The following is a 27,421-nucleotide window of genomic DNA, read 5'->3' as shown; positions in this document are numbered from 1 at the left end:
GATTCGGATGAACGTGCACGAATAAGGCGAACGGACATATAATTGGGCGATCAGGGGAAAAAGTAAACTGCGCGATATACTTGCAACAAACAAAACGTTGAAGAAGGTGCGAATCAAAAGGCGAGTTACAATTTTTTTTGCACGAAGAAGATGAGATCGGTGATTTTATAGATATACCTAATAGGTAAGTCGCGTAAATTATACCCGTTTATTTAATTAGCATGAACCAATTAGAACGATAGAATTCCCCGCGATTTATCACAGTAGCGTTATGTCAATTTGACAGATGTACAATAGGATTTGCCATTTATCGATTTTTCGCCGATTAAACAATGAGAATTCGCATTTATTTCGCGGGAATAAGTTTGTAGTTGATTTAATGTTTATATATCATTGTCTGAATCGGTCATTGCTTTCTAATAGTTTGAAGGTCGTCACTTGGGAATACTGCCAAGTATTTTAGGTTATGTTTATTATGTCACTTTAATTAGCGAATGATGCTTTGCAATAGTTTGTTTAAGTGTTCGATTGGTATAGATAATTTAGCTTATATTTTTTTCCTTTTATTGAACAAGGATTGTATAATTTCGTAAGCGTATTGCATTTTTATGTTGTTAATATTAATTTACGTTAGAGTGATATATGTCGTTATTTGTTTGTTCGCCAGTGAAAGATGACATGATTTAAATATAAGATATACAAGAAAACGAGAAATATGTATGGTGCAGTACGTGAAGAAGTATCTGAAAGTTGGTTGCATACGTATGATTTGAGCAGTACAATGATTCCTAATGTTAGTTCGCCGATGAACGATGAAGAACACTTTTGCAAGTTTATCTTATATAAAGAAATCAAAGATTCAAGGTAAACATTGATTTTGCAATGCTTTATATAGACCTTTCTGATCCAATTTATTCTTTTATTTTCCAGAGTACGAATATGGGATATTGTCATATTGATACCAAATCTCTTGTTTCTTTTATTTATCGCAGTGAGATTTAATAGAGCACGGCTTAAATTACGAGCAACGAGTAGTCCAATATTTTTAGCATTTTATGGACTTGTCATTTGTAATGTAGTGATTTCAGTAATAAGATGTATTGTTTCAATGACTGTAAATGCAGCAGCCACTGTTGGTGGCAAAGCAGACAAAATATTGTGGGTAACAGTAAGATTTTTTCTGTTGTCCACAGAGATGAGCGTGGTTATATTTGGTTTAGCTTTTGGTGAGTTAATTTTGAACTTTTTTTTATTTAAAACTGCTTATTAAAAATTCGCTAAATAATTGTTTATTTGTAGGACATTTGGATAGTCGCTCAAGTATTCGTAGGGTATTACTTGCTACATCGTTAATAGCATTGGCTTTTACCATAACTCAAGGAACTTTGGAATTAGTTATACCAGACGATACATTCCATATTCCCAGTAGAGATTTTTACGTGTTTGGTCATGGGGGTATGATGTTTTGGTTTTGCAGCAGTCTTGTTTTTACAATGGTAAATTTACAATGATTAAACTTCGTTATTTATCGTATAATTAAACATACGTTGATTATGAGCAATTCTAGCCTTTATTATAATTTTGTTACAGATATATCTTTTTATATTAATACTGCCATGGACACGGTTACGAGACCGTTTAACCCTTCCAAGTAAGTTGATCAACTTACTTGTCAACCTTTTAACGCTTTTAACGCTATTAATTTACACGTTACACGCTATCTTTTGTTACAGCAAGAAAAAGTTTTTACGTTTACACCGGTACATTAGCCATGCTAGATTTAGTACAATCAATCGGAGCAGGCTTCTTAAATTACACGCAAAATCCCATAGGATTATGTGTCGTGGATTTTACCGCAGCGGTTTATTTGACCCTTTTTACACCTTTGGTTTATCATACATTCCTGTCCGAATTCTTTGGGTAAGTTATCAAGTCTAGAAACAATCGTTTATCCTTGAAATTTACGTACAAAGAACAAACAAGAAATTTTGTTACAGGGTTTCACAACCTTCGATAATGTTCTCGTACAAGGCACAAGTGGACGATGCAATGGACGAAGACACGGTGTCGCTGCCTCATCAACAGAGTTTCTCCTCGTTAAAAACCGACAGCGATTATATTTATCAGGTCCATACTCCATCTATTCACATGCCCTTATACGATTCACAAGCGTTAAAATCATCCCCCTCAAAGCATAAAACCTCTCTGCACTCCTTAACATCCACCAAAGATTCTAAAAATGGTAGCGGACACACCTATGAATCTCCAACCGCTTTATATCAATCCACGTCTGGCATTAAAAGTTTTACAAGACGTCTAAGCGCAGAAAAGAGCAGTTCCGACTTCAAGAATTATCCCTTAACGAAATCGGACAATTTTATCGATTACAAAAAAAGTACGCTAGATTTGAAGTTCACCCACAATGCCTGGAAGAGCAGTTCTACATCGCAATTTAAATATGGTGGACCTAGTAGCGTCTCGAATCTTTTCTCGCCAAACACGGCTAGTAGCTTCTTGTATAAACCCGGCTCGAACGATAGCAATACCAATTTGTTTTCTTTAACGACAAAAAATAGCTTGATACACGAACGAAAACGATCAGAGGGAAACGTGCCCAGTCAATTTTTCGATATTCCACCTTTAGAGAATACGTTGCAATCCATTCTGGATAACAGTACCAACGGTTCCAACGAAATGAGATATAGCACATCTAACGAAGAGGCTTTCGTGAAAGATATCATTGCGCAAGCATCGCATAACTTGGAAAAGAGAGAATCGAGTTCTTTAAAGCAATACACCGATACCGAAATGTCGGAGATCGACGTAGAAGACACGTCTGATTCGACGGATGCTTTACAACACGTCACGCAACAGTTGTTGTCCAAACCCGTTTCTTCAACGAGTGAAGAGATGTTGAAAATACAAAAGAAGAAAGATACGAAGAAAAAAGAGTCCGGTGGATTGAGCGAATATTTATTATCTCTCACATCGCCGACTGTTGTGAATGTTCAGTCGAACGAGAAAACTACCGAAGTAGATCCTAGTCCTTCTCCCTCCGACACTAAATTTTATACACAGACTGAATCGTTGTAAATATTCATTTTAATAACTGATCTAAAGTCTAAGTCACTAAGTGTAGTTGTACATAAGAGAATTTTAACCTTTCGATTCGTTTTTATCGATTAGGATAAAGTGAAATCTCGTATTAGGATGGAGAAACTAAAATGAAAAAAAAAAATGCATATTTGTTAAATAACTATATAGATGTATCATAGTGTAAAATAGAGAAGCGCACAAGATGCTTTATTATTATCTGTATATATACAGCATGTCTAGATTTAATTAAACTCATTAATGTAGCCGATGCACTTGGTTTTATTTATTTATACTAACTCGTGGCAATGGATAACGCTAACATTTTTGTTTTGTGTTGCAACCAATGTCCTTACACCGAACCTTATCATTCGCTTTTTTTTTTTTTTTTTTTTTTTAATACTTTCAGATAAAGAAGAGGAGAAGAAAGAAAAAGAACTAGAACGTGTAAATTTATTTGCATTCAGCTTGAAAAGTATACAATCCTTATGTTGTATGTGTGCTATATATAAGTAGTAGTGGAAATTTTAACGGTCTTTGCACGAGATAAAATATTCTTGGAAATGGAACGTCGTAATTTTTTACAGAGATATCTAAATTAAACTTCGACACACACACACACACACCTCTCTCTCTCTCTCTCTCTCTCTGCTTCAGAAAGTGTTTACAATCGAGAAAATTTTGATCAAAAGCATTTTGTATATATCGTATCCTCACACCATTTCTCACACGTTTATGTGCAACGAGAATTATTCTTTTGTTCACAGAATCACAGTGTCTATGACTCGACCCAATTCGACACAAATTCGACACCGGTGAATCCACTTTACGCGGCGTCTCTCCAGAGCCCGGATAGCATAACCGGTTACAGTATAGACAGTCAAGAAGGCCAAGCCCAGGCAAATGGTTATCAACAGTGAATCTTGGCCGAACGTATCTGGCGTGGCTCGATTCACCAGCCACTCGCATGGGATTCCAACGATTATTAAGTTCAACCATTCGAGTTCAATTTCATTGAAAGTGAAATTACCGCGTGAAATCCACTGGAAAACGTGTTCCATCGTTCGATTCTCTCTCCCCCCCTCCCTTCCCCCGTTGAACAACCAAAAACTGGAATGATCCCCCGTACGAACGAATCCATTGAATGAATCTAGTCGTTATAATGTCGTTTTCTTTTTTTTTTCTTTTTTTCCATTGCGACAATGCGATCAAACAATTTCTCGATTTTCGATTTTTATTTCGCGATAGCATCGAAACAATAGCCGCTATCTCGAGCTAACTCAATCTCTTGAGTTTTTCGTTTCACCGATAAGGTGAACGAAATTTTCGTACTTAATTGCGAGCGATTCGTTTCATCGGAGAAGAAGCGTTTCATCAGAGAAAGAAAGAAAAAAAAGGATTTCATTGCATCATCGACATGGAAAGCTGGTCAGCGAGCTGCTAATTTCTCGAGAAGACAGATTTCATCGATTGAATTCATCAACTTTTTGACAACTTATTTTCTCCGTCCTCTTCACCAAAGACAGGCCTTTCGGCCTCCGACTTTCGCGAAAGATCCGGGCACGAACGATCCGCCGCGAACGTCCCTCGCTATTTTCCTACTTTTGCAATTAAAAGAAGCATTTTATGAAACGACGAGCAAGGACAATATGGAAGAATATGGTTCCCGAAATGGCGGATGGTACACTCCCGAGGATCGAAACACGAAAGAAAGAAAGAAAGGAAGAAAGGAAGCTAGAATCTAAGAGCAATTCCTCGATGCTCCGCTATTAAAAACTATTTACGAGAGACTCCATCCATCGTGTAACATGTATATACACCCTGTATTCTAGTGTAAAGGATCGTGCTATTTATATACCAATATATTATATATATATTATATATATATATAGATATATAACGTTATATTTATCGATATTGTATGTCCGTGAACGTGCTAGTTTTGGCAGAGACGATTATTAAATTCCATCTGCCTTTTTTTTCAATTTCATACGAATCTCATTCGAAACAATGTGGCGATAAATAATATCCTCTGAAAATTCTGCGTGCTAACAGAATCAAGACGCGACCATCGACGATGCACCGATCACTTTTCGAATCGTTATCGAAACGTTTCCTCTTTTCTCATCCTACTTCCCCTCCATATCGATCCTCCATTTATCCCCTCTTTATCTCCCTCTCTCTTTCTCTCTCTCTCTCGTTGCGAAACGCGAATCAACGATTTTTCTACCATTTGTAAAATGATTTTTACGTCCGGGAACCGATTTTATCGTCATCGAAATTCAAGATGAAAGGTGCTCGTACGATGGTACATAATCTAATTTTAAATAACGATCGCTCCCCTTTTCATCCCCCCCCTCACTCCCTTTATCCCCCCTCCCCCTCTAGGATATATCATTTGGCGGCTAAGTTTTCTAGCAATACACCCGTATATCACTTGTTCGACTGTTTTATAACTCGAGATTCACGCGATGATATGTGGATTTGTGTAAATAACCGCGAAACGGTTTTCGATTAGAGAGAGGAGGCGAATCTCTGTCAATTTACGGTGTCGATTCACTCGCACGTGTACACGCGTAATTAAAAAAAAAAAAAAAAAAAAAAAAGGAAGAAAGAAAGAAAAAAAAACACCGACGGACAACCGTTCTATTCAGACAGACCGTTCTATAATATAATTTAATGTCTGACGATCTTTTCTTTTTCTTCAATTGTCATCGGTGGTATGTGAAAGGCAATACTTCGGCTCGCGTAAACAACACGATTATACATTTAATGAGAATAAAATAACATTTCAATCGAACCGTTTTTTAGATTCTTCTTTTCTTCTTTCATCATTCCCAAGGTCAAGTGTATCCGTGATAAAAACTTCCATCTTCGAATCTTTCTCCTTTCCTCGAACGAAATTTCGATAAAAATTTGATGAAAAACGGAAAAGAAAAAAGAGAAGGAAAAAAACATAGATATCTCCCGACTCGAGGTCGAACAAAATTCTTTCTCTCTCTCTCTCTCTCTCTCTCTCTCTCTCTCTCTCTTTCTCTTTTAACGTAATTTTTACAAGCTCGTCCGATTGAAAAACAGCTAACTTGCCTCGAGCCTCGATCGATATCAATATTATCTTATCCCAGCGAAACTAAAGCCTTCAGCTTCTGTCCCTATCGTCTATCTTTAGCCGTTCTTATAATATAATCGTTGAAGCTAGAAACTCGTACACATCGTTTCGAATAAATTTGCCAATATCGCAATTTCGCTAATCCTTTCCATCATTCGCTGATCACCGATTACGAATCGATTATTAACAATAATAATAATCGTTCTCGACTCAAGTTGGAAATAAAAAAGAAAAAAATGGACGAAAGAAAGAAAAAAAACTTTTGAACGACACGAGAATACGCGTGGCCACGTGACGAATTATTAACCGGAGATTTTTTCGAGAGAGGAAAAAGATCGAGAGAAGATGGAGGAACGATTGGCAAGCAAGGATAGAGAGACTCGAACCACTTAAATTTTCGCTGCGATAGGGTCGCGGCTATAAATACAAAGTGCATGCATGCGCATTATTCGCGCTCCAACTTGCACCACCACCTTTTCATGGACAAGGCTAGCGGCGGGCAACGATTAGTCACAGTACACCGATCATCCTTCTCTTTCCGTTCGATTGCACAACTCCCTCCCCACCCCGTTGCACAACAACATCCTTTTCTCACCGCGACGAACGAGTGCATCAACACACTGTTCTTCCCGAGAACGACAACGGGCAACAGGCTGATCCTTTCCGTTAGACGTGCAAATAAGTTCCTTCCCCTTTTTCTCTACGATTCCGGCCGAATTTACTTCCAGTTCGTGGCGCCATCCGAAACAGCGTTCTTTCGTCTTTAAGAAGAGTCGCGACGAGCATTTCTAGTCCTGTGTATCGATGAGTAATATCAATCTACTTTTTTCAAATTTTTGGTAATTATTACATAGAGAATAATACGGATTAAAACGTAATATTCTATTATTAGGCGCGCAAATAAGTTCCTTCCTCCTTTTTCTCTACGATCGTAACTTTCGACCGAACTCGAAATTACTTCCAGCTCGTGGCGTCGTCCGAAATAACGTTCTTTTGTTTTTATGAAGAGTCGCGACGAGCGCTTCGAGAGTCCCGTGCGACGATTTCGAGCGAGATGGCGCGCGAGTAGCGTCGTTCGCGTCGTTTACTTTTCGCGTTTCAGTTTAGGAGATCAGCTGTTGAAGCTACTGAAACGGTTTACTATGTCTTACGGAACGAAAAATCCTAGCAAAAATTTAAAGAAATTTTAATTTGGAAAACAACGATTAATAGAATATCTGATCTTGTACCTGATTTACGTGATAAAATCTTGAATCTGGAAAAAGAAAGGGGAAATAATTTATTTGCATTATTTGTCTAATATTTCTCTTCTTTGCGTGAGAGGTATTGGTGGAATTTTAAAGGGAGGGGAAAGAAGGATCGAGCAAAGTCTTCCCCTCTTTCCTTTTATGGAGAGAAAAAGGAAAGGAGATGGGAGAAGGAACACGAAAAGCGTAGATAGATATACTCCCTCTTACCTCGCGGCACATCACACTGCCGGAATCGGCAGTTCAATAATTCACGAGTCTAATCGATACCCCTCCGCGAATCGATCGTGAAATATTCATTCACAGGGGCTATGTATACGAAACGATGCTATCAATATTCGTGGAAGGAACAGGAAACGGTCTCTGTTCCGAGCGAAAACCTGTTCGAGCGTGTAAATAAAAAATTCCAAAATTCGTTTCGAAATTTCTTTGTTCGTGAAATATTACGTATCGTTTTTTTTCCCTTTCTCTCTTCAAAAGGAGAACGAGATAAGTTGGGTGGGGGAAAAAAGCTTTCGCCAGGTCGAGTCCATGGAGAGATACGTACAGGTATACTCTCTTGGCGAGGGGATGAAGGATTTGTTACGTAAATGAGTTCTTGACCAAGCATAGGCGCGTTATCGAGATTGAGTAGAGCCCTCCTTCTCCCCTAATGATACCGGCCTAATTAAGTCTTGCATGATTTTAATCAACCCCCGACACGCTACGTGCCGAGCAACGTTTAAACAATGCTCCCACCGGCGAAAGATAAAAAAGGGGATTGGCCTAAATACGCCGCCACTTTCACCACCGGATAATTAGTAACGGTTTTCGCAATCGGCTTGTTCGGTCGTGGAAAAAAAAGGAGGGGAGAAAAAAAAAGAAAGAATAGAAGAGAAGAATATTAATTTCTCTTTCGAATATTATTATATCTTCGAATCGACGAAGGAGGGAAAGAGAAGAAAACTTGGTAAATCGAACGAACGTTCCACTTCGTCGATGATCCCGTGACGTATTCAGAATCCTTGATACCGATCGTTATTCATACACCTACTAGGATTCGAGCTATAGAGAAAATGCGGTTTTGGCAGGGATCCAAAAAATTGGATTGGTATCTCGGTTGGCTCGCGTTCATACGTACCTACATGTGTGTTTGAATAGAAACTCGTAGAATTTCCAAAACCGTCATTCCTTCGTAAAAATGTTTTCAACTCTTTGCCACTATACTCTGTACAATCGAAACCTTCGTACTCGTCGTATCCGATATTTGTTTTTCTTTTTTGGCAAAAAAAAATCGAATATTCGTCATTTATTTTCTTCCTTTCCTAAGCCTTTCTCTTCGAAGATATTCGAAGGGCCGCAAACTGTATCCACGCGCTGCATATCGCGATAATAAAGTGAAATAAGTCCCGTGTCGTGGTTGAGAAACAAACCACACACGGTCGGAGAGGAGGGAAATGATAAGAAAGGAAATATTATTTTACGAGGAAACGAGGTTAATTGCCGCGCGATGTTTCTTTACAGTTGACACTTGCCCGTTTATTACGCGCAGCTTTAACGCACGTTCTTTCCCCCTCTTCCTCCCCTCCTAAATGCTCTTTTCTAAGTTAAAGCGCGTCGCACAGCGAACTTCCTACTCCAGCGGACATTTCCGTTGAAATCCGAAAGGCTGGTGGAACCCTTGAAACGCTTCAAGAGCGCGAAACAATCTCTTCTCGTCGAAGAGTGCCAGTCTCTACTTTTGAAAACGTACTTTTGAAAGTGGAATTTCCCGTTTGTTTACGCGAGGAGAAGGAGAAAGGGCGAGAAGTAGAAGAATTAGAATGAAAATCATCTTATAAATAGATTTTACATCAATTTCACGAGAGGGACGAGGAAAATTAAGAATAAATTTTTTTTTTTCTTCTTCCAATAACGAGGCGTTAAATTCGATCGGGGAGAGAAAAAAAAAAAAAAAAAAGAACAAGGACGTTGAAACGCTTCAACTTGACACTTGATATTTCCATCCATGGTATAATTTATCGGGGGGAAAAGCTGGTTCGTAATGGTTCGGGAACCATGTCAAGCCAACCCCCCCTTGTCGACTTCTGTTTTTCCCGGGTGGGTGCTCCCCCACCGAGCCTGGGACACGTTTCTTACGCCGGCTAAACGGCGCCTGAAGACCTACTTCCCGACGTTCAAGGATACTCTAACCATTAAGCCAGAGAAACCCACGCGGTACGTCTCGAACTTATCTTACGAAACGTTCACGTTCAAAATTTTTCCCCATTATTTTTCCAATTCGATTTGTACGATTTAAAGTATAATTTTTGCTTTATCATTTTTAACATTTTTTAACATTTCTTCTCTCTCTCTCTCTCTCTCTCTCTCTCCAACTACTTTTCCAATCATTCATTGATCGAGATTTTTTTCCAATTCAGAAGAATCTCGTTCAACTTTAACTCTTCGAAGAATCTTTACGTTCGAATCAATTGCTTTCCACCGATTTCAACGAAAGAATCGAGATCTATCTCCTTGGAAGTCGGAGATTGGAAAAAAGATCCGATTCTCTTCGTTCGAAGATCGACTCGTGTTTCCTGCCGAGGCGAGAGGAAACACCTGCGCGCCACGCATACAGGGAGGATAATCCGAAGGAATCGGGGCGTGGAAGGGAGGAGGAGGGGGAGGAGGAGGATTTCGAAGCTGTTGGGGCGCACATTTTCGGATGCATGCGCGCTCCCCGCTCTCCCATTATCTCAAATTGCAATCAATAGACAGGCGACGAGACGGCGCCGAAACGTGCCTTTGTCCAACGTGGTCGCAATACAAATAGAGGGCGTTCCAAAAGTCGCGCCGCAAGGATCGCACGAGCTCGATGTACGTCGTGGCGTGCGTGCGGGCTACGTTGCCTCCACGCGCTGTTTGCTCAACCCTTTAGAATGTTTCGCTTCCAAATCCTTTAAGATTATAATCTAAAAATCGGATTTATTTCCGATCGTGCCACTTTTTCGAACGATAACAAATCGGTATCTGTATTAATACAAACGTACAATTAATTGAAAAATCGGGTTTATTTCCGATCGTGCGTTTTTTCGAACGATAACAAATCGGTATCTGTATTAATACAAACGTACAATTAATTGAAAAATCGGGTTTATTTCCGATCGTGCGTTTTTTCGAACGATAATAAATCGGTATCTGTATTAATACAAACGTACAATTAATTCCGATCGTGCGTTTTTTCGAACGATAACAAATCGGTATCTGTATTAATACAAACGTACAATTAATTGAAAAATCGGGTTTATTTCCGATCGTGCCATCTTTTCGAACGATAATAAATCGGTATCTGTATTAATACAAACGTACAATTAATTCCGATCGTGCGTTTTTTCGAACGATAACAAATCGGTATCTGTATTAATACAAACATATAATTAATCGAATTGAAAAATTGGGTTTATTTCCGATCGCGCCACATCTTTTCGAACGATAAATTCGAATTGAAAAATCGAGTTTATTTCCGATCGTGCCATTTTTTCGAACGATAACAAATCGGGATCTGTATTAAATAAGAACGTACAATTGATCGAATTGAAACGATCGATATTTGTTGCATCTCGATCAGAATAGAGCGTCGAATCGATCGTCGATCGCTTCGATCAAGGAAAGAAAAAAAGGAAGTTGGAAGAAAGTTTCGTTGTTCTTTCAAAATAATCGTCGAGGATGGAATTGAGGCGAACGTTTTCCTTGAGGGAAATCGAGAAACACGGTTTATGAATTCATTTCACGACGGCGGAGAAAGAAAGCGCACCTGCGTAATTTAATTTAATCCCGGCGGTTTTTTCTTAAGTTTGCTCGAAAGTCGGAGAAGGGAATCGTAATTTGTTTTTCTTCGTTTAGGTTTCTTTTTGACTTCACCTTTTGATTATTTCGATAAAGAATCGGTCCCCTCGCGCGAAACGGGATCGGAAACGATTTAATTGGACAAATCTCCACGATTTTTCGTTTTTTATTTTCTTCCTTGTGAACATTAACGAGACAAACGTTGTATTTAAACTTTTCGATATCCTGTTCTAATTTCATAATTTTCAAATTTTCTCTTTAAATAGACAATGGATAAAATTTATATTTAAACTCTTCGATATCCTGTTCTAGTTTCATAATTTTCTTATTCTCTCTTATTAAATAGATAAACGGTTTAATTATTGAGATTTATATATCTTCCACGATTTTTTTTTTCATATTTTTTTGTCAGAGATAAACATTAGTGGACAAACTTCATATTTAAACTCTTCGATATTCTTCGATATTCATCGAATAGGCAAAATAAGTTCAATTATCGAAAGACAGAGGAATACGTATTTTCTTTCGTATTTTCCTGCGAGAGGAATCACAAAAATTTAAACTCTTCATCATCCTATTCTATCTTCATAATTTCCTATTTTCGTATATTTCTACGAAAAATTTACGTGCAATTAAGATCGTATTTAATAATTGTATTTCCTTCCACGAACACATCATAATATTCGCGTCGTAAAAACTGCCGAGATTAAAAGCTTTACTTTACTTTCCCATCTTCGATCTCCCCCTCGTCCCATTAGCGAGAAACCGTTCCAACCTCCTAACTTTCGAACTCTCTCCCCCTCTCCCTTACAACCCTCTTACATCCCCCTCGCATCTCGTTTCACGATCCTGCGCCAAACCTCCCTGCGAAATCCTCCATCCTCCTCCAACGAATCCTGAAATCCCCCAAAAAAATTTTAAATAAATACATATTTTTCAAGTCTAAAACCGATTTTAAGCAATATTTTGCTTCCCAAAATGAAGCAACTTTTTAATTAAAAAACTTCTATAGAATTAATTATAATTAGGTGACAAGCTTAATTAAGAACACTTGTTTCAAGCAGAATGAATGTACAATGTATAATTTTTATAACACGTTGACAAATATACATGTTATCGAGTTAACAGTGGCGATGGATTATACGAGATCTGTGTCTCGCAACAATTTTTGGGTATCGTGTCCAGCAACCAAAAAAAACAGAAAAGAAAAAAGAAAAATACAACAATTGCTCGAGAACTCGAACTCGTGGCGTGGAGGAATCGTCGTCCTGGCTACGCCAGGACGGGAAGGTGAATGGGATACGAAGGACAAAGGCGGGCGCTGGAGGAACGCGGAAGCGAGCGCAGCCGCGGGGAGGTCGGTGGGCGCCGACGCCGACGCGGAGGGGAGGAGGGCGGGAGACGCCGCGTCAGTAGAGATGCCGCGAGCAAAGCGTATCGACGACGGTGCCAGTTAGCCGTAGGGGTAGCATCGGGGTGGTTCCAGCCGAAACTACGGCGCCGACCGCACTCCTCCACTTCCGTTTCGCCCGTTTTCCACCATTTTTCCCCCCATCATCCATCGCCTCTCACTCTCTCTCTCTCTTTCTCTCTCTTTACCCCTTCGATCATCTTTCCATCGTATTGTATACACACACACGTTTCGACATACGACGATCCGTCGTGTTTTCGTCAAGGGGGGAGGATATATTGGTGGTGGATCGGTGGAAGGAAGAGAGAGAGAGAGAGAGAGAGAAAGAGCGATGAGAGACGAGGAACTCGGGAAGGATGTCGAAGAGGAATCGAGAGACGAGAACGAGAGAGAAACGTACGTTAAGTAGATAAGCTCGCTTCCCATTTCTTTTTTGCACTATAATAAAAATCCCCCCCATCGTAAAACGCGCGATCGATTCCGTTCCCTCGCCTTGGGATAAACGATTCTTCGAGCGGCTGGTAACCTTTGAGCGCGGTTAACAGCGAGGCAAACATCGTTACCTTGCGCGAGGAGTGGTTCTTCCTCGAGGAGTGAGTGTGTGATCGTTTCATTCGGGAGGAAAAATCTCTTGGGGTTTAGGGAGGGAAAATTGCGTTCGATTCGAACGCGATCGAGGGAAGGAAACGATCGAGGATGGATCGTACGGGAGTAATTAGGCGTGAGCTGCTTTCGGGGTTAAAAGGCGGGAACGATGACGACGCTCTTCCCGTGCTCGTGGAAAAAGGAAAATGTACGAGAAACGTGGTGGTGGGTCCTCGGGTTTCGCTGTAATTAGGATTGCCGTGTAACTTTGCAGTTGGCTCTCGAGTAGCCAAGAGCGAGTTCTCTGAATTTTTAATCTCAACTCGTACTTGTCGTAAACACTCGTCGAACATTCTCTCGAAAAAGAATCCGTGCGTGCAAGTTTTTCTTCCGATCGATCGTACATCGTGTCCTTTGAAGGAAAAAAAAAAAAAATTAATATTTCGAATTTTCGCTTTTCTTCGGATTACAAATATGCGAATAAAAGTTCGATTTTTCCAGTAGAAAGAACAACATCGGGGAAATAGAGGAGATCGAAGAGTATTCGTGAGATGGGAAGATTTCAAGTTTGATCCGAGAACACGTTCGAAAAGTAACCTGGCTTAATTGTTTCAACGATGAATCGAGAAAACGAAGAAGTACGTTCAATTCCAATTTTCAGAGCTTTTATATATCGAAGCTCGTTGTATCGAAATATAACCGCGAAAGTGAAAGGAACCGTTGAAAGATTGTTTGAACCGATGATATATGTCTGTGTAGCAGCGACCAGTCTCCCAAACCCTTTGCGGAGTGTTGCAAAAAGGACCGAATTGCAAATGTTTGGTGCTGTCCGTGTTGATATACGGATGCCTTGCCGCAGTGACGTGGTGTAGATGCACGAATGTCACCAAGGTACGTCTCACTTCTTCGCTACGCAATGAAGAAAAAAAGAAAAAGAATTTCTTGAATGGTAATTCGTTCGTAGGTGATAATCAATTTCTCGAGGTATCCGATCAAAAGCACGAGACACGTATCCCCTTGCGACGATGGCTACATATACATCCCCGTAAGTAAATTAAAAGTTAATTCTAATTCTTCGTTAAAAATTCGAAGAACGAATATTTTTTATACCTATACGTAATACGTAGCATAATTTTAAAAATTATGGAAAGGAATTACGGATATGGAGATTGGTTTTCAGGTGGCTTTCATGGGGATGTTGTATCTGGTCTATCTGGTCGAATGCTATCACTCGCCGATCAGAATCGATCTGTTACACGCGGAGAGCCAGGACAGCGTGTTGTCGAAGATAACGCAGTTGAAAATGGCGCAACCGACTATATGGTGGAAGGCTGTCTCCTACCATTACGTGCGGCGTAAACGACAAATTACCCGGTACAGAAACGGGGACAATTACACGACGACGCAGGTAACACATAGCGCGCAACGTGCAACGCACATCTCGTAATCCAGATGAAAGAAAATCGCGGGATGGTAAATCGTTGATACGCTTCGCGCGACCCATATTCATCGAGAGGAAAGATGGGACCATTCCCCCCTCTTTCCAACTTTACGTTCACTCTTTCTTTCGATCGAACGAGATTGAATTTTTCGAGATAATTTCGTTTTTTTTTACGACAACGAAACACCGAGTAGTTTCACGCATAATAAAAATATATCGAAAATGCTCCTTTTGGTCTTGCATCTTGTCTTCGTCGCACACGAAAAACACAACCGTACAGAATCAAGCGAATTTTTCTTATACATAAATCATGAAATGCCAATTCTTCAAAATATATAACAACACGGTCTAAAATGAAGTTGGCTGGATAAACGTTCGACTAGCGACACTCGTGCGAAGAAACGAAATTACTTTCCGTACAACCCAATGATTTCTACTCTGGAATGAAGTTGGCTGAATAAACGTTCGACTAGCGACACTCGTGCGAAAAAACGAAATTACTTTCCGAACAAGTAATTTCTGCTCGAGCTCGTAGGAACTTAGTTTAACGCGATCGGATCGCGATGGCCCATCTGTGCTCCCTTCGTTCCACGCTTCTCACGTTTTCAACGTTTTCTCTTCCAGGTCTACTACGAGAGGATAAACACCCACGCCGCGACATCCTTTTATTATTATGATTACTGCGGAGTGAAGGACATCAGCAAGGAGTTGATCCTTGATCCAAAAGTGCCGATCACCAAGATCAATCTCAGCAAGGGATTCGCGTTCTCGAACATGAGATCGGCGACCGAATTCGAGGAGGCCAGAACGAGATTCTTCGCCGAGCAAGTACGACCATTATCCATCGATCGAATTTTTTTATTATCCGAGCGAATTCCTTTCGATCACGATAACGAGTGCTCTCCGCTTCTCTCTCTCTCGCAAGGAATTGAGGGACGATTACATGGAGATGAGAGAGGGCCTGGACCTCGGATACAATCCGAATCCCACGACTCTCGTCGCCGTCCTCGGCAATCCTTGGTTCACCAATCGCTACGTGTACTGGTGTCTGAGTGCTCTGTTGCTCAGCTGGCCGTTGAGAGTGATCATAGAATACAAGACGCAGTATGCCGATTATCAGGTGATATTATCGATCGACGCGCAATACGATATCCCCCCCCAATATCTCTTTCTCTCTCTTTTTCTTTCTCACCGAAATTAGATCACCAAGCTGTTCGGAATCAACTACGACACACCGAGTGGATGCGAGCCAATACACGCATCTATGAGCCAACAAACGATCAATCAGCCGGGCTCTTACATGCTGGCCCCGAGTTACAGCGAGGCGCTTCTCATGGATCCAGCACCCGATCACCGTCCACCCACGACGGAGTGCCAACAGGACGAGGCCATAACCGAGATGGTGCCCAGTTATTCGGAAGCGTTGCTCTATCGACGAGCGGACCAAGGCTGCCTCGTCGATCCGGACGAGGATTCGAATCGTCGATCCGCGTCCATTCTCGAATGTTCCTGCCCCTGCCACGCGGCCACCGCTCTCGAGACGAGGAGTGCGCACGAGGAGGAAGAGGATCTCGCGGCCGGACAACCGTTGATGGCGTTGCGCGCCGAGGTGCGTGGTCTCCCCCCTTCTACCTCGGGTTGCACGACGGGCGGAGAAACGGTGGCGAGCGGAAAGTGCGCGAGTTGCGGGAAATACTTGGTCGAGGCGCAGCTGGAAACCACGGAAATGTCGAGAAGCGAGTGCAGCATTTCGGGAGTTGTTGCGTGGAATTCGAGAAGAGGATTTCAAAGTGCGAGAAGGGGACCGAGAGCGTCGATGATGGCTACGACGACGGCGATGACGATGCCGCGGGACATGTCCGAGCCGAATCTCAGATCGAGATCGGAATCGTTGGAGGCCGACACGAGGTTCCTCAGATTGAACGGGCAGAGTTTGAGAAATATATTGGAGAGCGAGCAGGAGGAGGAGGTCAATGGTGGTGTCGAGGGAGGGACGGAAGGTGAGGTCGATGGGGGAAGGGGGGAGGGAGAGTTTCGATCGTCCCTTCGCTCCCTCGACGAGACGAGCTCCTCCCGGCCTTCGAGGATGGACGCGAGCAGCGGCGCGATACCGAAGAGGATAGGCAACAACTCGGCGAGGAGCAGGGTGATCGCGAATCCCATGTCGGACGAGGGGGACGGTTTCGCGGCAGACGCGAACGCGTATTTCTGTCTCAAGTCGATCCTCAAGCAGAACAGGCAGCGAAGGTACACCCTGATCACGGCGAGGGAGCTTCATAACTTGTCCGACGGAGAGGAGGAGGACGAGGATAGACGTGGTACGGCGAATCGGTCCTCCTACCACGAGGGCTGCCCTCCCCCGGCACGCACCCTTCCCAACATCGGGGAGAAGAAATCGTTCGATCCGTTCTCGAGATCGAGGGAGAGCCTGGACGGGAGGGGAAGGAGGAGGAAACAATCTGCGGAGAACGAGAAGGGCGAAGAGTGGAAGGAAGGAGGGAGCAACAGGTAAGCTTTTTCAAAGTGTTCCTTCTTCTTATCGCGGTCGAAAAGAGCGACGATTGTCTGATTCGTTTCGGATTCAGAACACTGATATTCGCGAGCCCGATACAAGAGGTCTGCCCCGGCGATCCCTTCGGGGGGAAGGACGTGGTTCGGACGCGGCAGGAAGTGGACTCGACCACACCGACCGAGGAGGCGGCCAATCAGACGGTCCTCGGCCAGCTCGGGCTTCGATCTCTCGATCGAAGATCGTCTCGCCGCCGGGAGTGCCGTTACTCGGATACTTCTTGCCCGCCCTCCTTCTCCTGCCCGCCCGACCGCCAGCATCCCTACCCGTACGCCTTCTCGGCGTCCACGGACGCGGTGGACGCCATACGGCTCAAGCAGAGCCAAACTCGCGCCTACCGCCACGGCGCGTCCTTCCCTCCCTACGAGGGGGGATCGAGCGGGGAGAAAGGAGGGGAGGACGAGTCCAAGGGAGACGAATTGCAGCGCTCGTTCACGGAGAGACGGACGAGATCGGCGAGGAGCGACGCGAATTTTCGTCGGAGCTTCACAGGAAGGGTGGAAGATTACAGAGCGGAGAGCAACAACAAGTGGGCGAATCTGAATATGGAGACGTCGTTGTAACGAGGGGATACGAGTGATCGAAACTTTGTAAATATCCGTCCTGCCACTTTTCAACATCCTGTACATACATACGTGATAGAAATGCGATTTAAAAAGCGCGGGGATAACCCCGCCTTCGCTCCCGAGTGAGGATGAAGGATCGATACTTGTTTCTTTATAGATAGAGGGAAAAAATTCGATAGAGCGTGTAACGCTGTCGATGTTGCCAATATCGCGCGTCATTCGGATCTTTAATGAAAAGGTTCTCTAAACGTTCTTGATACAATTTATAATTGAACCAGCGTCAATTATACGACGTATATATGTGTATGTATATTCGCGTCGATTCGATCGTGAGGAGAGATTTTAAAAGAGAAAGAGATAGATTAGGGATGGATGATAATTGGAGGATTTTTGATCGATTGCATTAAGCATCTTTGGAGTTTCGATTCGATCTTTCACGGTATTATTATTATTCTATAATCCTTGTCTCGAATAAAGTATTTCGGTCCTTGTTTCGATAGGGCGATATTAAAATAATTCCTCGTCACGCGAAGTACGATAGGATAATATCGAGATAGGTAAATATTTCGACTGAGTATATGCGTATTTCGAAAGATTCGCGCCCTACCACTCGAGGACATTCCAGTTCTTGCAAAGCGCAAGAAAGTCGTATTCGTGAATGAATGCAATGCTCGTAAAGAGAAGTTTTTCGCTCAAATATAAACGAAGAAAATACATTGTAGATTTTACAAGCAAAATAGAAGTAAATCGAAAAGAAAAAATCCGTTCCGAAAAACGATTGAAAGTCTTCGCTTCTCCGTGCAAATAAAATTACGAAAAAAAGAAAAAAAAATACATAAGTATATATACATATATAAGTATATTTTTGTCTACATGTTTGCTCGCTGCAACAGAGAAGTAAGAAGCTATGCGTAATTCCGATCGTTTTTACCGATCCGGTCTCTCGATATTTTCATCGAGAACTTTGTATTTATCACATACGATATACATACATACATACATATATATATATATATACACATACATACATATATAATTATTATAATATTAACGCGAGGAAACAAAACGCATTGTTAATGCTTTTAGGAGGATATTTTTCATATACTTGAATAATATGTATCGATGCCAATTGCTGATCGTGATAATCATTAATAGAAATTACTATATATTAAAGAAAAGAAAAATTAAAAGTCGTGGTATAATTAGGATTCTAAAAAAAAAAAAAAAAAAAAGAAAAAAGAAAAAAAGGAATGCTTTTTCTACTCAATTTATGGATGGAAGATCGTTCCATTCTCTACAGATGAATTAAAAAATTGGATATATCTTTGAAACCGTCATTTGACTACCGTGTTTATATAAAAAGTATTATTTGATATTCATCTTATACTTACGCGTCTAATTGGTAGAAAAACATTAATGACCTTAATTATACCATGATAATTTTTATCTAGTAAATTAATTGGGATTTTGAAATCTGTAATATATACATGTGTGTGTACGTGTAATTTTACACGGTTATTCGCCGTCGATGGAAAGCAAAATTAATTAAGTGCTACTTATCGCGATCCATTTAATATTAAACTATCATTTGATAGAAAAGTGGACAATTTTTCTTCGAAATACGATTTGTTTCGAAGATAAAAAGGGATAGATAGAAAATATTATATACAGTTATACAAATTTCTGTTTCTAGATATATATATATATATAAATTTATCGTTTATTCGTCAAAAAACCGTTTATTCGAATGGATTGATCGTAAGTGTATACAATAAGATAAACTTCGAACATCGGTTAATTATTGTATTTGTACTTACCAATTCTGATTGCTAAATCGAGAGAAAAAGGACGAAATTTTATCCACAACCATAGAATTCTTGTCCAAGTAAGAAAATCTTCCATAAAACTATAAAAGTTTCCACGAAATCACGATATTTTTTCCGATTTTTGACACTCTCGAACTACACGATGTACGCACATTCGCATTTCAAACTATTAAACGAGAATCGTAAGCGCGATTCGATAATCGCAAGTAGTAGAACTCGCCCGTCGTTTTAGCGCGAAATTCAAACGAACGAAAGCATAGCTGAATCGCCGTAGAAAGTAGTAGGCTTGTTGCAACTTGTTGAACGGCGATTGACGAAGCATGTGATAATTGATTTCGATATTCATGATATGTAAATGTTAAGGCATCTCAGGATAACGCGTGTAATCACTTTTCGAGTTTAATACGAACAACATATGACAAATTTTTTGCTCCGCATACGATAGAATGTTCGATAAGCACATGTGACCAAAATTAACCGTAAAGAGGCACTTTCCATAGCAGAGAGTATTACAACTACGTAAGTAATATTTGTAACTACACGCATAATATTTAAAAAAAAAAGAGTTACATTTTTTGCAATTTGATACGATAAAATAAAAATATAAATAAAATTAATAATTAAACGGCGAGTTAAATCACATCGTAGTAATTTTAATGATAAATGATTTTATTTAATAGGATGCACATTGACTAGCATCAAAATTGAATGTTACAATTTGAAAGTGTCTCTTACAACGAACTACTCTAGCCTTCAACGTTTGTAAAATTCATCGATCTATAGTTTTAATAGTGGCAGATCTAGGCTTTAAGATAATCGACGAAAAATATGTGAATAAACATTGATTACATAAGTTCGAATAATCGAATCGTGTTTAGGGATAAACACGAATCGAAATTTACTTCAAGTTACAAATCGAATAAAACATTTCGATTAAAAGAATAATATAAAAATTTGGCTATCGCGAAATTATATGCCAAGAGTACATTTTCAGATTATTGCTTGATATTGATGCGAATACATGCGATAATTCGTAATTAAAATCACGAGATGTAACACAATTCTCATTGCCGTACAATATTTAAGAACAAAAACATACCCATGCCGTCTCAAAAAGTGCTCTTCTAAATAAAAAATTGTTTAATATACGGCGAATTGTCCATTATTGCGATAATTGAGAACATGTTTATATGCGATACGTACACGCATATTCGTTTGCGTAAGAAGCCTGTAATTATATACTGCTACGTATGTAACTATTATTATAATTATTATTAACGACGATATACAATTTATTCTTGTAAAAACCAAAAAAAAAAAAAAAACAAACGTTATGATTATCGTACAATAAACGTTAACACAAAAAAAAATTTATTTCGTCAAAGTATTTGCAATTTTTGATTAAATTTTCACGTATAAAAATTACGACAAGGAAAAGTAAAATACTGAAATGTTTTGATTTCAATGTATTTTTCTAAAACGTGGGATAGTATTAATAAAAGTATAAGATACAGATACGAGTGAGATAATAATAACAAAAACAGATTAAAATCTTTATCATAAGAAAACAATTATTATGCACGAAGTTACCGATACATTATTGGCATAATATATAATCGAATATGACATTAATATATCGGTTTACTCTTTATACATTTCGTTTTTTTTTTTTCCTCATTTTTACAAACATCAACAGGAAAGGGAATAGGAACCTTTCTTTTATACTTGTGCCCATTTTGCTTGCCACATTAAACAATAAAGTGTCTTTACATAACTATAATAATGTATATTTGTTTCGTTTTGCAAACACTTGGTTTTTGTGAACAGAAATAATATATAGGACTCTTCATTTAGTCGGACTAGCAATATCGGCAAAACATCGTATCAGGCTAGTTCTCAACAACTTGTACGATCAGTGAATTGCAGTGGCTTTTCTTTTCTTAATAAAGCTAATTTTGCACGTAACCACTTTGTGTGTAATAGACTCGATAATAAAGCGTTTTACTTCGCCAAAGTGAATATGAATTATCAAATTTAAGAAGATATACACCCTGTAACGAATAAATATATAATAATAATAATAATACGGTGATATTATATTTCAGATGTATCAGCATCAGATGTATGATACAAATATTTACAAATATTTACAAATATTTACAAATATTTAAATGTTTTTGAAAGATATTATTTACCTGTCCTGGATATCTATGACTTCCTGCATAGATTTCATCTTGCGAATCTCTCCTAAAAGTCTGTAAAAACATTATACATAGGAGCATAAAAATACTATTAATATAGATATAGTTATATTTCTCTTTTGTCTTATTATAACAGGTACAATTAGAATTAGGAGAGAAGCTAGTGATGCATGATACACTTACAGGTACTACCATACTTGTAGGTGGTGGTGATGGTTTATAATCAGATGGAATTGAACCATTTGCTATTCCACTTTCTAAATCATCTCTTGTTTCATAATCATCATCCTCCTCATCCTCATCCTCAGATTCGCTAATATGTACCGATACTTGATTGGTTTCCGGTTTTGACCATTCAAAGAACACTCCAAAACCAATGTCATAATTATCTGTTGCAAATTCCCAAAACAAATAAGAGCCATCTTCGTGTGTTGGTACTCTAACTGTTACTGTTTCTCCATGTCCAACTTTAATAACTGCATCGCTATCTTCTCTCCTAATAGTATTTTTAAATTCTTCTACACCCCCTCTAGTCCACATTTCTGGTGGAGCTATAGGTGGATAATCTTGCAAGTCATCAGAATCTTCCTCATTTAATTGAGCTGTTTCGCTTGTTTCTTTCTGTTCTTCCTTATCAGCATTTTCTATAGTGGCAGTGGTCATTTCTGGGGTTTGATCTTCTATGAGTAACTGGTTCTGACGCAATTGTTGCATATATTGATGATAATGTTGTTCTTGTAACTGCCTTATTAGTACACCTTGTTGTTCTGGATTTCCAGGATATTGTTGTTCTGCATACATTTTAAACTGATAATACGTTTGTTGATTTAAGGCTTCTTGAATTTGTCTCCTCTGAATTTCTTCCTTTAATCTAGCTTCTTCCTCTTTCTTTTTTTGTTCATTTAATTCTTGTAATCTTCTTTCTTCTTCTAATTTTTTTGCTTCTTCCTCTTTCTTCAGTCGTAATTTCTCCTCAATATCTCTTTTTTGTGCTTCTACAACCGTTCTAAATAATGGGCATAATTTATCTAACAAAACTATAAATCCTTCCATTGCTTGTTCCTTAGATATATCTCCTAGATTTTGCCATGCCAAGCGTCTATCCTTTCCAATTACATCCAACACACCCAAAGGTGGTGCATTTTCTGCAGTACACTTCCCATGTGTTACTTGCTGAGTAAAAGCCACTAGTTTTAATTTGTCTTCATAAGACAAATGGACAGCTTTACCATCCTTCTCTATAATTATTATATAATTCACATAAAGTTATATCAATATTAAAATAATTAATTTTTTTCTACTTATTACTTGCAATCAATAAAAAGAAAATACAAATACACAAAATCAACACAGTTGATCATTAATAAAATTCTCATGTATTCAATGTACTTTAATGTATTGGCAATCATATTATAACAATGTAATAACGCGTATAAATAGGGACATGTCATTTTTTTGATATTAATTTTAAAGAAATGAATAACGAAACTATTCTAATAAACTGTCAATGTAATTGATTTACCTTTGTAGAAATTAACTGCAATTTTGTATAATTCTTTAGTTTCGAAACCCCATAGTCGAGGTACCAGCTTCTTTCCATTTTCGCTATCATCCTCGTTTTTCGTTAATTCCTCTCCTGATATCGTCAATTTCTCGATTTTCTTTCCTATTGAGAAAATGTCACCATTGGTGCCCGCCATTTGCAATTGCACTGACACGTCAAATACTGTTGTTAGAACTGCCCTAACCTTCTATTTTTGACAGTACACCGCAATGGAAACATTTCTAAAATTTTTGGGAAAATCATGCAACGAGAAAAGTACTGTACTTGCAAATATATCATCATGCGATACTATTTTTACAATACAACATTTATACATACAATATTAATAATTCAAATTCTTACGTAGATCAATTGTCGTATCTTAAGATATGTCAAATTATACTGACTAGAAATTAGAATAGAAGATAGAATGATTTTTAAAAATAGATTTTTTTTCGTAATATTAGTAGAAAAAATTCGAATTAAAGTAGATTGTTCACAGAATTCATTTTTAAATTGTTGACTTTCTTAATATCCAATTTTTAATTCGAAACAAAATTCTTAAATTTTCGCGGTTAATTCAAATTAATTTAATCGCGATTAATTTCAATGATTTGAAATATATTTTATCCTCCCTTACTATCAAATTGAAAAAGTCTTAAAATTTTTAATATTCTAAAATTTAAAAAAAAAGGAAGATAATCTTTTTTACAGATAAAATATCTCACGAATTAATTTTTATTTAATGTCCTTTTTTTACGATTTTTCTTAAAATAAAATTTCATAATATCATAATAATGTTATGGATAAAAAAAGCTTTCAATTTAAAAAAATTAATTTGACCTTCAAGTTTCTCTCACTATTTCACCTACGTAAAAATTAATGAACGTATATATTCCGTTATACTCTGTCCTCATTCACCGGTCGATGGTTCAATTAAAATCCACCAACGATGCTCCTAGTTCCATTCCCTATCTGCAGATGTCTCTGAATTCGGGAGCAACACGTTTAGTCGGCGACCGAGTGTCGCGAGTGTAGTTCGTTGATGTAGTGAGTTGGTTATCTTTCAGCATACGAAGCGTAATGTAGAGGCGCGGGAGAGGCAAAAGCGTACGGACGCTTTCGATTCCGTGGGAGATCTCGTCAGACCTGGCGGACAGATGCGTGCGAGGCGAAGTACACTTCAGCGGCTTCAGTGTGCCACTGATTGTGAGTAGCAAAGCTTAGTGAGCGCGCGCGCGCGTGCGAGCGGCAAATTGTGTGGATCTTTTTCGTGTTTTTTTCGACATGGCAGGGATATACCGTTATCCATGAACGTTTCTCCATCTCAATGCCTCCCCTAAAGGTGTACACATCGAAGGGTATTCCCTAAACACTGAACTGAGATCGATCAAGAGGGGAACCGGTACATGGAAGTTTCCTCGTAGGGAGAACAACGCGGATACAGCAAGCGGAGAAGCGATCCTGCAGAGCAAGGTTAGGTGAGTACTCTCACGATCCGGCATTGTTTTAATCGCGTGGTACGCCGCGTTTTACGCGTTCCTCCCGCTGCATCGATTTTCGACCTCGTACACCAGCCAGATTTTTGTCCTGTCAACCCCTACTCGATCCGTTTTTATAGTTTGTTGTGTTTTGTCGCACTATGGTCAAACGTTTGTCCGTGCGACGTACATATACTTACAAAAACGTAATATATTTACATGCCATACCACAAGTATATTGACACTTAGGTGTGTACACTTTGAGGGACACAGGTGAATGGAAAGGACTCTCTAGTATGCTGTGCGAGAAATTCTCGAGAAAACGTGACGTGATGGTTCAGTGGGACGCGATCGCTTCGAAGGAAGAATTGATCGACTCGCATTGCAGTCGCTGTCGCCACTGACACTTTAATAAATCTGCGGACCTTTAAAGGTTTAAAGGCTTGACGCTAATCGATGTTTAAATGCAACGTGATTACCGCTAATCTGTTTAGAGTATTGCAGAAGATTCGAATGAAATCTTGATATACGCGTATAAACGTGCTTCTTGTATCTTTTTACACTGTGTATTATTTTACACCATTTCAAAGGCATTTAACCTTTTGTTTCAATCTCTTATTAATTGCTCATTTTTCCACACCAAACGAGGTGTGGAAAATACAGAATTCACAAAACGGTTGTTAAACTCGTTGTCTTCGTTTTTTCCCCTCTTTAATCTTTTTTTTTTTTTTATCTCGTTAACATTTTGTATTAGAATAAAAATTGCGGATTCCGTTTTTAATTATCTCGCAAATTTTTAATACCAATTTTCTCGTTCCATGTTTCTTCATCTGTATGTATCATTAGGCTGCGTTTTTAATTATTTTCTTTTAACCTCTGTAGAGAGCAACGAAGACCGAATCTCGAAATTTTTACCTCTTTTATTTAATACGAATAAATTTATTCGAAAAAAAAGTTGACTAATATTTTTCGAGTTAATGACAAAAAAGAACGAGGGGAGGAAGGGGGAAGGATACGAAGCATCAGAAACTCGTTACTTCCATCTAGTCACTGGTTTTTCGTTTTCCTAAAAACGATTCCATTGTATTTCACATTGAAATACGCGTCCTTTGTTAATATTTACGAGACAGGTAATTACGTCGGATCGGCCGAATTTCATTTGGCTCGGATTAATATTACCACGCCTGCGTTGAAATTAGAATTTTGCGTTTCGATATTCAATGTATTCGATCTGCTCGATTTTTACTCCTACGAAAAACGAAATTGTGGAGGGAAGAAAATTAAAAAGAAGAAGAAGAAAAAAAAAGATATTTGTATATTTTTAAAAATTTATCAAAATCGTTCAAACATTTTTGAAAAAATGTAAGAATAAAAATGAGGCTTCGTTTGGAATAATTTAAAAAATTAAATTAATTATTTTTAAACTCTGCCGAGGAGTAGAATTGGACTTTGGGAGAGAAGATAAGAAAAAAGAAAAAAAACTTGTCGAGACACGTTTATTTAATAATTCTGACGTCGATACAACAAACTGACGTTCGTTTTTTTTTCGATGCTTTCGTTATTATTATTTAATTAATAAACTCATAACACGACACCGACAAGTGATAGTTAATTCAATTTAGACGTGGTAGACAAAATCTAGGTTAGTTCCAGATTAGAATTAAATTAAAATTAAATTAAACCACCGAACCAAGGAGGAAACTTGTTGTGACGTTTTGTTAAGAAATTTTGCCGCTAAAGAAAATTTTGCCACTTTACAAGAATAATTTTATCGGTATACATTTCATCATCGATTATTATTGGCATCTTCTTTAACGGCAATAAAATTGAAATTAAAATTCCATCCATATTTCTTTTCCGTCTCGAATATTAAAAGCTGTGAAACAAGGTATTTAAAATAATCGACGAATACCTTTTAATATCTTAAATGCCAATCCATATATTATATTTAATATTATGTAATATATCCCCCTCGATACAAGGAATGATAGAAGTTTGCAATTTGCAAGCTTTTCGCCGGTATATCTATATTTAGCCGAGGGCGTATTTCATAACCAGGTCCTCAACTTTTGTAGGGCAAGCATCAGAATATACCTATAGCTCGGTCCGTTTAATCGAGTTTGATCTCCCTGGCCGGTCATCTTCCATTTACCAACTAACGCGCCACGATTATCTACGAATTTATCTTTCTTTTCTTCTTCTTCTTTTTTTTTCTCCTTTTCTTCTTCAAACGAAATTTTCTCCTCTCTATTTTATCTATTATCGGTAAAGACAAAATTTCGAATTTCGTACTTTTCCTCGTCTGTCGAATCTTTGAAACTGAAAAAATTTTATTTCTCTGCATCGCGTTTGGATAATCACATTTTCCTTTTTTTTTGCCATTTCTCGATTAAAGTTTGGAATAACAGGTTAAAAAAGAATAAAAGATTCTATCTAAAGTTCTCATAGTGGACATTGTATCGGCAGTCCAAGTCCTTTCACATTGTTCGGGATACACGTACGTATGTACAGGGGAAACTAGGCCAGGCCGGACTTCCTTTCTCGT

The 27,421-nt window shown here is 38.9% G+C and overlaps 4 protein-coding genes across 11 annotated transcripts in view; 3 read left to right on the top strand and 1 right to left on the bottom strand.

The window, feature by feature from the left end:
- Positions 1 to 43: 43 nt before the first annotated feature.
- LOC100872116 (uncharacterized) lies at positions 44 to 3,364 on the top strand. Of its 2 annotated transcripts, none has more exons than XM_003690180.4 (7): positions 44 to 184; positions 668 to 864; positions 931 to 1,226; positions 1,300 to 1,496; positions 1,591 to 1,651; positions 1,734 to 1,920; positions 1,998 to 3,364. In XM_003690180.4, the coding sequence occupies exons 2-7, from the start codon at positions 716 to 718 to the stop codon at positions 3,091 to 3,093; spliced, it is 1,986 nt and encodes a 661-aa protein (XP_003690228.1). In that variant the 5' UTR covers positions 44 to 184; positions 668 to 715; the 3' UTR covers positions 3,094 to 3,364. The 2 variants fall into 2 exon arrangements, with proteins under 2 accessions (XP_003690228.1, XP_012345611.1); XM_012490157.3 differs by lacking the exon at positions 44 to 184 and adding an exon at positions 221 to 589.
- A 9,351-nt stretch (positions 3,365 to 12,715) lies between these two features.
- Positions 12,716 to 20,980, top strand: LOC100867915 (uncharacterized). Of its 2 annotated transcripts, none has more exons than XM_086906231.1 (9): positions 12,716 to 13,060; positions 13,754 to 13,887; positions 14,009 to 14,140; positions 14,214 to 14,294; positions 14,430 to 14,657; positions 15,315 to 15,518; positions 15,616 to 15,810; positions 15,892 to 17,198; positions 17,276 to 20,980. In XM_086906231.1, exons 2-9 carry the CDS (start codon positions 13,867 to 13,869, stop codon positions 17,820 to 17,822), a joined length of 2,715 nt encoding a protein of 904 aa, XP_086762357.1. In that variant the 5' UTR covers positions 12,716 to 13,060; positions 13,754 to 13,866; the 3' UTR covers positions 17,823 to 20,980. The 2 variants fall into 2 exon arrangements, with proteins under 2 accessions (XP_086762357.1, XP_012345487.2); XM_012490033.3 differs by having other exon boundaries at positions 13,751 to 13,887.
- Positions 20,981 to 21,102: 122 nt separating this feature from the next.
- On the bottom strand, positions 21,103 to 23,594 carry LOC100871919 (Golgi resident protein GCP60). The gene is made up of 4 exons (XM_003690178.4): positions 23,375 to 23,594; positions 22,036 to 23,090; positions 21,847 to 21,906; positions 21,103 to 21,702 (listed from the first exon to the last, which is right to left on the bottom strand). Exons 1-4 carry the CDS (start codon positions 23,550 to 23,552, stop codon positions 21,601 to 21,603), a joined length of 1,395 nt encoding a protein of 464 aa, XP_003690226.1. The 5' UTR covers positions 23,553 to 23,594; the 3' UTR covers positions 21,103 to 21,600.
- A 797-nt stretch (positions 23,595 to 24,391) lies between these two features.
- fdl (fused lobes) overlaps positions 24,392 to 27,421 on the top strand; it is a 31,751-nt gene continuing 28,721 nt past the window's right edge. For 2 of the 6 annotated variants that reach the window (XM_003690177.4, XM_012490109.3), the window contains exons 1-2: positions 24,392 to 24,604; positions 24,741 to 24,876. In XM_003690177.4, the coding sequence (XP_003690225.1) occupies positions 24,556 to 24,604; positions 24,741 to 24,876 (185 nt within the window). In that variant the 5' untranslated portion in view covers positions 24,392 to 24,555. Of the gene's footprint in view, positions 24,877 to 27,421 lie in introns of all 6 variants that reach the window. The other 4 variants (XM_012490135.3, XM_086906253.1, XM_031919878.2 and 1 more) reach the window with 3 other exon arrangements.

The sequence above is a fragment of the Apis florea genome, unplaced genomic scaffold (genome assembly GCF_048593485.1).
Source record: "Apis florea isolate Af1SG1 unplaced genomic scaffold, ASM4859348v1 contig_1615_pilon, whole genome shotgun sequence".
Taxonomy (NCBI): domain Eukaryota; kingdom Metazoa; phylum Arthropoda; class Insecta; order Hymenoptera; family Apidae; genus Apis; species Apis florea.
Note: the sequence above shows the minus strand (reverse complement) of the source record. Positions and strands in the feature narration are given on the sequence as shown.